This window comes from Lytechinus pictus, chromosome 7 (assembly GCF_037042905.1).
Source record: "Lytechinus pictus isolate F3 Inbred chromosome 7, Lp3.0, whole genome shotgun sequence".
NCBI lineage: Eukaryota > Metazoa > Echinodermata > Echinoidea > Temnopleuroida > Toxopneustidae > Lytechinus > Lytechinus pictus.
In genome coordinates, this window is record NC_087251.1 from 48,818,846 (window position 1) to 48,830,167 (window position 11,322).

At 37.1% G+C, this 11,322-nt stretch overlaps 1 protein-coding gene across 1 annotated transcript; it reads right to left on the reverse strand.

The window, feature by feature from the left end:
• Positions 1-548: 548 nt before the first annotated feature.
• LOC129264091 (5-hydroxytryptamine receptor 1B-like) lies at positions 549-7,832 on the reverse strand. The gene is made up of 3 exons (XM_064101534.1): positions 6,951-7,832; positions 6,082-6,309; positions 549-668 (listed from the first exon to the last, which is right to left on the reverse strand). The coding sequence occupies exons 1-3, from the start codon at positions 7,830-7,832 to the stop codon at positions 549-551; spliced, it is 1,230 nt and encodes a 409-aa protein (XP_063957604.1).
• Positions 7,833-11,322: the final 3,490 nt, after the last annotated feature.

Consider the following 11,322-nt stretch of genomic DNA (forward strand, 5'->3'; position numbering starts at 1 on the left):
ACATTATTCCACAAACTACCCTCGTTACACTATATAATTCATCAATTTTTACCTTATATATCGTACTGCAATATAGTTTGGGCAACCTGTGCAAAAACTGAAATTAATACAATATATTTATTACAGAATAAAGTTATTCGAATTTGTATACGGATTCACAGTATTTAGCACACACAGACCCATTATTCCATAAACTAAAGACTCTAACAGTATTTGTCATAGATTCACTTCAAAGTTTACTGCTGATGTTCAAGTACATAAATAACATGCTTCCATCTTCATTTCACAATTTTTATACAATGTACACATTTATTCATTCATACCCTACACGGAACTCTTCAAATTTTCACTTAACCCAAAATTGCTCATTGCACAGAGATGCATTAGACATCACGGTCCAGATTTATGGAACTCTACCAGTCTATCAAAAAATGTTCATCTCTTTACTCATTTAAGGCGAATGTTAAATCCATGTTATTATCAGAATATTTAAAGTAAGTTTTCTGTGTCAGTATTTCAGTTAATCATTAAATCACTTTTCCTGTGATTTAATCATCACCAAACACTCTCCCATGACCATCATCATCATCATCATCATCAACTCCATCTTCATCATGGCCTTCATTTTCACCATTATCACCATCATCCTCATTCATCTCCATCTTCATCTTTATAAAATTATGAACAAAATAACATTTCCATTATGCTTTATAAATGTATGTATTAATTTAATGAGTTTTATTCCGGGGTTGTCATTTTTTTCAAGCAATCTGCTTATAATGACTATCCTTCTCCTGCAAACTGTAAATGTTACATTTTCTTTGTTGGTAGTAGATCATATTTGTTTAGAATGACTCTTTTATTTTGTATTTTTTTCTTTATGATTAATACCAAAATCAATTACTGATATATTATGTTTGTTACGCGATGAAAATTGTATTGTATATCATTGTTATGAATGCTGAAGAAAAAATAAATCAAATCAAATCAAATCAAAACAGCCTTTGTCGAAAATCAGTGAATCAAAACAGCAGTGTCGTCCCGGGGAGCGTTTCATCAACATTTATTAATTTATTTATTTATTTTATTGATATAATCATATTCCGCGAATCCTCAAAGTACATTTCATAATAAATGATTTTTACAATGAAAAGATGCATCAACTGCATAACACATGTAGGGTTGAAACGTACCAATGAAATGAAGAAGTGGAGGGGCCTACTGAAAAGCAAAGCTTGTAAGATGTAACATTTTCATCTGACAAGTTGTCATGTCTGACAACTTTTCTGATTGGCTGAGAGGCACTGTTCCTATGTTAACTGTCGGATAAAACGCCCGACAAGTCTTTTCATGAAACGCTCCCCTGGACGCTGGACAAATAACATATTTGCCATTTTTCGTCCGGTCCGAATCTTCGAACGATCTGCTGTCCCGATCCACCAACCTCCGACTAAAACATTTTAGCTGAATGTGATTTAGCTTGCATTTTCAAAGGAATTGGTGCGTTGTAGAAAGCGTCTGCGTATAGAGATTGCGAAAACACGTCATTAAATGAGTTAAGTGAAAGAAGTTTTGATTTGACTTTTTAAAATCTGGTTTGCCACATGCATTGTTAAAACCTGGTGTTAATTTAACACCAATACTGTATCTATATCGGCATGGGTGTCGATCAGTATTCTTGGTTGGGGGGGATGATGACACAAAAGTTCTTGTGGATGGGGATCTTTCAACATTACCCCCACTAAAATCACAAGTTAGGACATTTGGGAGTGATTGATATGCATGGTGTTCTTGAAAATTCCTTCATTGTTGTAGTGTACTGTACTTATATAATTTTTTTTTAATTCAATTTGTGTTACAAGTAAGCCTATTCTAAACTTATACGAAAGAAAAAATAACAAAAATTATCTGGAACATGTACATAGTGATCTGTTGATTGAGCATGATGTATACACAGGGGCATCGATCCATTTTTCAGATTGGGGGGGGGGGGCCAAATCATGAATCAACGTTCCAAAGACGCTCGATCATATAAAACGAACAAACTCACCCACACACCCCTACACCCCCACACATAGGCCTATATTTATATATATATATATATATATATATATATATATATATATATATATATATATATATATATATATATATATATATATGAATCATGAGAAAGAGACACATATCTCAACCTCACCAACAATGCGAGCGCGAAGCGCGAGCTGAAATTTTTTTGTATGACATGAAAACAGGAAAAATGTACCTGTTTAGGTTTGCTTGTAGTAACTCATGAGGAGCATAGATACATGTATCTCACTAGAGAGCGAGCTAAAATTTCTTTATATTCTGACGTGAAAGCTTGATATTCTAAGCACTTTTGGTACCAATGATTAAGATGGGTATCTAGAAGAACAATAGATGCGAGCGCAAAGCGTCAGCTGAAAATTTTAATATTTCGATCTGGACAAAAAGACAATTTAATGGACGCTTTTAATAAAGAACAAGATATACCAGTATATCCAACAAATGATTATTGCAAATCGAAGCGGGAGTTCTTTTGAGGTATAGAACTGAAAACGGGACATTCTATTCACCTATTTAATCATGAAAAGTATGGGGTTTTGGTACAGAAATGATGCGAGCGCGAAGCGCGAGCTGAAAATTTTTATATTCCGATCTGAAAAGCAGACATTTTGAGCACGATTTTAGATCAAAATCGAGTTGGTATCTTTTAATCTCGCTTGCTGGTTTCAGTGTAGCATTACAATCTTATTTTAATTTTAGTTGCACATGCGGAATTATTGGGAGGGGGGCAACACGATATGTTCCCCCCAAATATTTTCATTGGTGGGGCTATTACTCTAATAGCTATATGGTCATTCCTTAGACGATTTATCTTGCCACCCTTTTACTCCCGTTTGTTTTTCCACCCTTTTGAATTAATTGATTTATTAAAATTAATTCATTCACCACTGGTGGGATGGAACACCCTATCAACAAAAGTTGTTTTTCGTTGGGGTCCTTTTATGTCATGTGTTAAAAAATATCATATACATAAACAATTCATTATTTTTCATCTTGAACTTCCACCCATCTGTTTAATAGTCCTGAAAAAGAATGTTTTCATTTAATAACAATATACACAAATTGCGAGGGAAACAAACTGATTGATGGCATACTATAATCATCACTATAATCATCATGATCAAACTTTTCATTTTTTCATCATTATTATTATAATTTTTCTACCCTAAATTATTGGGGGGATGATAATACAGGCCATCCCCCCCACTTGAAATATTGGGGGGATATATCCCCCCCATCCCCCCCGTGATCGACACCCATGTATATCGGAAAACACCAGAGATGTGTTGAAACCATTTCAGTTTAGAATCAAACTGATATTGTTTGGGCACTGAGGGCCGGGTGTTGTTTAAAAACCTATATTATATGGTGATGGCCCAAAGACAAACTGGTGTTCTTTAAACAATACTATATGGTGTTTTTCTGAATAAATGCCGGACTCGGGTTTATTCAACAACAAGGTTTTTGCAGTCTGTGAATTAACTTCATTCATCCTTTCCTTATGACACATATTCTCAAATATCCCAGTTATCTACATGAAAACGGAGGCGCCATCACTCGACCGAGGAGTAGGCCAAAATCACAACCTGGCCAAAGCTTATAATTCGGCTGTTCAGAAGATTCCCCGACGCTTTCCGAAATTCCCCGACCCCTTGTGAACAGTGTGAACATGCAGCAAATCGCCGCCGAAGCTTATTCGGGTTGATGAAGCATCTTGGATAGGACTTGAACGCCACAATAAAAAGTACAAGTAAGTCCAGTTGACAAGTTTTTTTTACTTATATAACATTTCCTGCATGATATTTACTTGTATCTTTTAATTTGATTTCCTGGAATAGGCCTATAAAACAGCAGAATGATTTTTCAAAATAAATCTTCATTTATAAGCTTGATTGTAAATTATGATGAATTCCCCCAATGAGAAAAATCTTCTTCAGAATTCACAAACAAATAATAATTTAAAGAAATGTATACTACACACATACAAATTGAATGCACATTAGGTAATCATTTACTGAAGAAAGAAAAAAAAACTCATGCCTTGTTATCATATTCCAGAAAGATGTGCTAATACTAAGATGTATTTATACATTTAAACAAATATTGACATGATAGATCACGAAAATATACTTAATCGTTAATGAGAATAATTGCTACAGTAACATCAACGAAAAAGACTCCAAAGCGACCGATGGTATGTTAACGGAAATAATGTAATAGCTTTGATTGAAATGAGCCCCTTAAGCCCCTTTCACAATTGACGTACGACCTGTTTACGAACACCTGCAACAGTTTTTTCTTGTTGTTGCACGATCGATCTCTTGGTGTCTTGCGTGCACTCGCAGTCGTTGTAGACGATCGCACAAACTCGAGGTGGTCGGAGGTGATCGTGACTGGTCGCATCTGAACTTTGAACATGTTCAAAATCCAAACGCGATCAAATACGATTGATTCACTCGCAACAGGTCGTACCATCGGTCGGGCGATCATCGTGTGAGTGTTGTTCAACGTTGTACAACTTGGTGCGAGAGGTGGCACAACTAAGTATAGTCGCATTTAGTCGAGTGGAGGTCGTACAACACTTGCACAAGTGCTGGAGACCTACAGAGACCAGTCTTGCGACTGGGTGCGATAATATGAGACTGTTGCAAGACCGATCGAAATTACGGCTTACTACATTCCACTACCGTTGCATTCGCATGTATGCGACCGTTCAGCCCCTTTCACAATTGACGTCCGACCAGTTTACGACCGCCTGCAACAGTTTTTTCTTGTTGTTGCACGATCGATCTCTTGGTGTCTTGCGAGCACTCGCAGTCGTTGTAGACGGTCGCACGAACTCGAGGTGGTCGTGACTGGTCACATCTGAACTTTGAACATGTTCAAAATCCGAACGCGATCAAATACGATCGATTCACTCGCATCAGGCCGTACCCCGGGTCGTACCATCGGTCGGGCGATCATCGTGCGAGTGTTGTTCAACGTTGTACGACTTGGTGCGAGAGGTGGCACAACTAAGTAGTCGCATTTACTTGACTGGAGGTCGTGCAACACTTGCACATGTGCAAGCGACCTACATGTACAGAGACCTGTCTTGCGACTGGTTGCGATAATAATATGGGCTATAAGACTGTTGCAAGACCGATCGCAACGGCTTACAACATTGCACTACCGTTTCATTCGCATGTATGCGACCGTTCCACTCGCAATCCCTCGTGCAACACTCGCATGTGATCGCACGAGCACAATAATAGCATATGCGACTTACTCGTGCAACGAGGTTTACTGGTTGTTTTTGTTGTACGACAGCTGTTGCAACTGTGAAAGCCTCTGTGTGATTTATGAGATGACTAGCGATTGATGCCTGTTGCAGCCTGTCGCACGACCAAAAGGTCGCAAATAGTCGTACGTCAATTGTGAAAGGGGCTTTACATAAAGGACTTGCAACTGTTGTAACTTTGCCATTATGATTCTGATTGGCTGCTGAGCCCTGTTACCATGGTAGATGCCATTATGGCAAAGTTACAACAGTTGCAAGTCCTTTATGAAATGGGCCCCTGGAGTTGGTTTTGTTGGTGTTACTGTATCAATAGCCTTTTTTTCGCAATCGCGACGGGGACGGACTTTACAACACAGAAAATCTATTGAAAATGCCCGCCCAATGACAAACAACTGCTGGAAGGTCTTTGTAGAAAATTGATGGACCGGGACAGCAGTTTCGTCCTGAGTTTTGGAGCTGACGAAAAATTGCAGATACGTCGTTTGTCCAGAGTTCAGGACGAAACTGCCGCTTTCATTCACCATATTTTGACAAAGACTGCATTATCATGAAGATTCTTTTGATAATAGATTTTATATGTAGTAGAATCCGTCCTCGTCGCGATTGCGGAACTCCCTGTTAACAATGAGCAGACACGACCCTCTTTAATCTCTGCAAACGACAAGGGGATGCGAAATGATTCTGAAGACTGTCTTACGGAACAAAGGTTGGGATACTGAGTATGCGATGGGGTTGAGGAAACTGTTGGCATAAGTCAGCCAGGCTATGAAGATGTACCAGGTGGATGTGAAAAACCCCTGATGAAGAAGGGTTGGATTGATGGTAAAGATAACAGCCACGATGCTACTTGGTATCCAGGCTACGAAGAAGGAAATGATGATGAAGAGGAGCGTTCGAGTGGCTTTCCACATTTCACCCGTCGACTCCTGGCGAGATGTCTTGCCCTGTTTAGGTTTATAAAAAGATAAAATTCGACCGTTCAATGGAAAGAAAATTAAAATATGTATAAATAAACACTTAATGCTTTTGTCGTTTGGCAAATTTGTTAAGGAGTCCAGATGATTTAAAAATCGTTAATTTGCAGTTCGACAGAATTTTAACCCCCGAGATCGAAATTTTCTGTGAGCGTTTTCCGTGATTTGGTTTTATTTACCTTATAAAAATAAAAACAATGTAGATAAACAGTGTACAAAAATGAAGAATAATTGCGAATACTTACAAGTTATAAAAACTTTTAACGATACGGATGGATCACTCACTTCAGAGCCATTGTAATGGCTCTGTTCTTCCTAAAGGTCGAGTGTAATTGGTGAGCCCTGATATGAGCACCAGCCATTGTTACTTTATTGATGATGTTTCCTGTCGTGGTCCTCTTATAGCAGTAAACCATTCTTTTTCTTGTGATCCCTGACAGGATCCATTACATTAATTTTGTTCATGTCAGTAAGGGCGCGACAGTGGCTATGTTGTAAGGGTGCGCTCTTAATGCTTGTGAATAGTATTATTACCCTTGGAGTATTGTAATTCACATTGACAAGAAAACTTATAATATATAGTTTCGAAAACACAAACATGTCATACCTACCTCAGTTTTCTTTCTAGATGGATTTCTTTGTTTTCCAGTTGTCTCGAGTGTTTCTTGCAATGGTTTCCTTCCCTTTTCTCCATCTGTAATGTTTGGGAAGTCTACCCGACTAGCAACAGAGACGATGCCGACATCAAAAGTCGCCGAATCTTCCAGGACACTCGACCTGGGATTGAATTTCGCATTGACATTTCTTCCCTTGAGGGTCTGTTTGATCTTTGCGTAGATCCTCAAGTAGAGAGTTGAAACGACAATTAGGGGCAGAAACACCTGAAGAAAGATGGGCAAGATGGCAGGAATTAGTCGGTAAGAATAACCCGGAACGCAGTGACGGGTGTTGACGGCATCGACCACGAAGTCCCAGGCGGTTGCGTACAACAGCCAGAACCCGAGTCCGACGGTCCAAGCGATACTGTTCAAGATCACAGCCCTGCGTTTGCTTCTGGAGATGTAATGGTTGATCGGGTCGAATGTCGCTTGGTACCGATCCACGCAGATAACGACCATACCGAGGTTCGATACCGTTGTCGAAGCGTTCCTGAGGCCAGTGTACACCCTACAAAAGTCCGTTGAGAATGGGAAATAACCGATGATTGAGTGTGCGACGGTGACGGCTAGGAGTATGCCAGCTAGAAGATCGGAGATGACGAGATTGATGATGAAGTAGTTGTTGTAGGTGCGGAGTTTCTTCTCAATGGCAAAGGCAACTAAGCTGATGACATTGGCCGAGACCATCAAGAAATTGATCGTTACCGCTATTGCAATCTTTGAGATATTCGGATTTGACTTCCTTGTGATAGGTTCCATCGTTGTTGTAGCATTAAATGTTGATATATTACTTTTCATGGTGCCCACTTCATTTAAGATTCCCGTGATATTCATGGTGCAGTATCGATATCAAGCTTACAATGCATTAATAAAACACGCACAACATCAAATCGGTACTTTAAAAAATAGATTATTATCAAAGAAAATATTGAATTCTTGCAGTTTAAAAAATGCGAGTAGTTGTATGAATATGCTTGTTTCCGAAGTTAAATGCCTGGATAATTTGAGGACTGATGAGTATAGTACGAGAAAGATAAAAGTCGTCGAATTCATCTTTTCAATTTAGTACTAATGAAAATAATCATAGGGTCGATCAGGACTCTCACGTCCCCGGGGCTCCTCCCGTGCCATCACTATATGACACAAATCATCATGAAGCGCGTCCTCTCCCGTAAGTTTCTTTTAGGTTATCATAAATAGTTAATTGATTTTCATTTTTTTTATTTACTTCCATCGGAAGAAGGAGAAAGAACGAGTTCAATCAATAATTAATAAAGGCAAGTAAACTTATTTTCGATTATTAACTTCCACTGAAAGAAGGGGAAAGGCCGAATTGAATTAACTCAAATTATTGAGGGCAAATATTTGGTACTCTTTCCAATCCGCGCCATTTTTTTTATTACAGATTTATTAACAATGGTACAAATTCAGATACTATTATGCAGTGGTATAAACACAATGTCATGTCGTCAATTTCGCGATGGAGCGGGCGCCAGCGGCCGGCTTTCTTCAAATTATACACTTTTAAACGAAAAGAAAAATGTTATATACTGCCTATATTTTTATTTATCATTCATTATACAGTTACATAAAACGCTGAGCTTTTATTTTCACAATAGCTTGTAATTATGACCTTGCATCAAGTATAATGCTCAACTGCTTATATCAGTTATAACCTTTCAACGTTTTGCTCGTTCTTATTGTTGTGGTTTTTTTCTTCGAATTTATTCATTGAATAGCAAATCATTATTTCAGCAATTCATGAAGGGTCTATATATATATATATATATATATATATATTTATATATATATATATATATATATATATATATATATATATATATATATAAATATATGTGTGTGTGTGTGTGTTTTTTTTTTTTATTGATTTCATCAACATAAAATTTAATTTTTAAAAATGAATTGTATCTTTTCCAATATTATTCATCTTTATATACAACAATGTATGAAATATTATCGATAGATATGACTCAATGAAAGCAATTATAAATATGACAACGCACTACACACAAACAAACACACCCACATATACCCAACCCGCCCGCTGTCCTCCCTCCCGCAATGCTTTCATTATTTTGTTAAAAATATTGATCTTACATCCTCATCACACGAAACATGCTAGATGGGACGAACGAAAGGCGGTCAAATGAGATCAGACTGAACAGTCATTGGTTATTCAAAACTGTACAAATATTGTGCTCGATTACCTCGAATACCGAATAAGTGTGACGGGGGCTTTATGTGTTTGAATTTGAATTTCCAATAAATTTCTTAGTTTTGGTGAAAAAAGATGTGTTACAAAGGCCATCATGAATGAATATTTTGTCAAATTTACACTGGAATAGGTTTTCTTAGCTTTGAACGTCGTTTCTCCGATTTCATATTTTCGGTTGCCTTTGTTAGGTTTGTTATGTTTATAAGGACAAAACAAATGAGTCACGCTAAAATTGACCTGACTAGTGCAAATGGTATCATCCTGAATAACAATAAACTGCACGTAGATACATGTACATACATTAATAAGAAATACATCGGAAATATTAATCGATTTTACTATCCTCGGCTCAAAGTCCCTTATAATAAAATTACGTCACTGGTGTAAGACAACCTTTTACTTGTTTTATGCTTCACTGTAATTTATTTATAACAGGAAATTTATATACAAAATAAGCTCCCTGGAAGATAAATTTCTCATTTCATTTTTTAAGAACATCTCTAACGTTAATGAATGCATTTCTCTTTTGCGAACAAGCTATTGAATAATGAAAATTCGATTTTGTTTCAATCGACCAACATTCTTCACTCACTCATTCTGTTTATAGTAGTCACGTACGATGCTAACGATTTATCTGCAAAACAACAGGCATATTAAGAGCAATATTATTAAAAACTTTATCTTTATTTATTTTATTTTATTCGGAATGTCATTGTCCAGATCTACTTAACAAAATTTATACAAAAGCTGCAAATATACACTGTATACAATGGTTTTGTTCCCTCTGTATTTGTGATCCCTAATTAATGAAAGTTAGCCATTAGTTTAAACAACATAATATTCTTAAAATACCTGGTATATAGGTCATGGAACAACAGTTTTCACTTCTGCCACCACGTGTTTGCATGTACATGTGGCATATATGTGGAAAAAAATACATTTTTTATTAAAAAAAGTAAAAATAATACGTTCAAAACCATCAGGAATATCGCTAGAGCGTATATACTTGGATGCACGCAAACCTCTTGATGATGCAAGTGGTGCGGTGTGCCGATCTACTACACGCCCTTCAAACGCACACCCACACACACTAGGAAATGTCGTTTCCCGTGAACTTTAAAATTCATCCTGTGTATGTGAAAATCCACTTGCTAAATGTGGACGCCTCCTCCGGTGTGTGAAATGTCACTCAATAATCGTGGACCTCACTCACTACCCTTGCAACGTATTTTTTTCGCTTTTGCCAAATGCATGTCTATATGCATTCGTCAGCACTGTTACCGCTGAACCGTGGACAGTCCACGGTTCGAGGGTGTCCTCGAATCTAATGTGTTTCAGATTATATAGGGTCCACGTTGCTGTTGGTAAATATATGACAGTAAATCCCCTTCCCAATAAAACACACACATAATTTAAATTCTATTACAGTGAATCATCAGCACTACAGTGAAATGTTTAAGGATGTTTTATCATTTATTGCACCAACCCCCTCCCTTTATTTATATATCTTTGTAGCGGCTAAGAATTCACGATGACAAGATTCATCAACAAAAATATTGGGCAAATCAAAAATGTCTCATAGGCATATAGAGATGATTTAGTGAAAATACTTTAGATTCATAATTAAAAAAAACACCATACGTCAGAATAGAACATTTAAAAACACCACCCCAATAATTTCAAAGATGCATATTTAACCCTGATTAATCTTCAAATACTTGTCATTTTAGGAGGTTGCATTTTTCATGAACCTTACATTGGGGTCTCATTCAGCCAATCTAATTTCATTAATTTAGATAATTGTCAACTCTTTTATAATTTCATCAAAGGGCATTTTCACACGTGAATCTTGAATCATCATTGTAATGATGATTGCTATTGTAATCTTGACTTTGATTAGCGTTCGTAATTCTCATCATGTTCTAGTTTGGTTTCACGCGTGTTAAATATTCGTCATTAGCCTTATTGTTCACAGGAATCATTCAAATTACGATTCTTTTACCGTGTAAAAGGGCGGTAACACTGAAGAAAACATTTTCAGCGAGTGAAAGCTCCACCTGGGAGTTCCACAGGGAGCACTTTTATCTT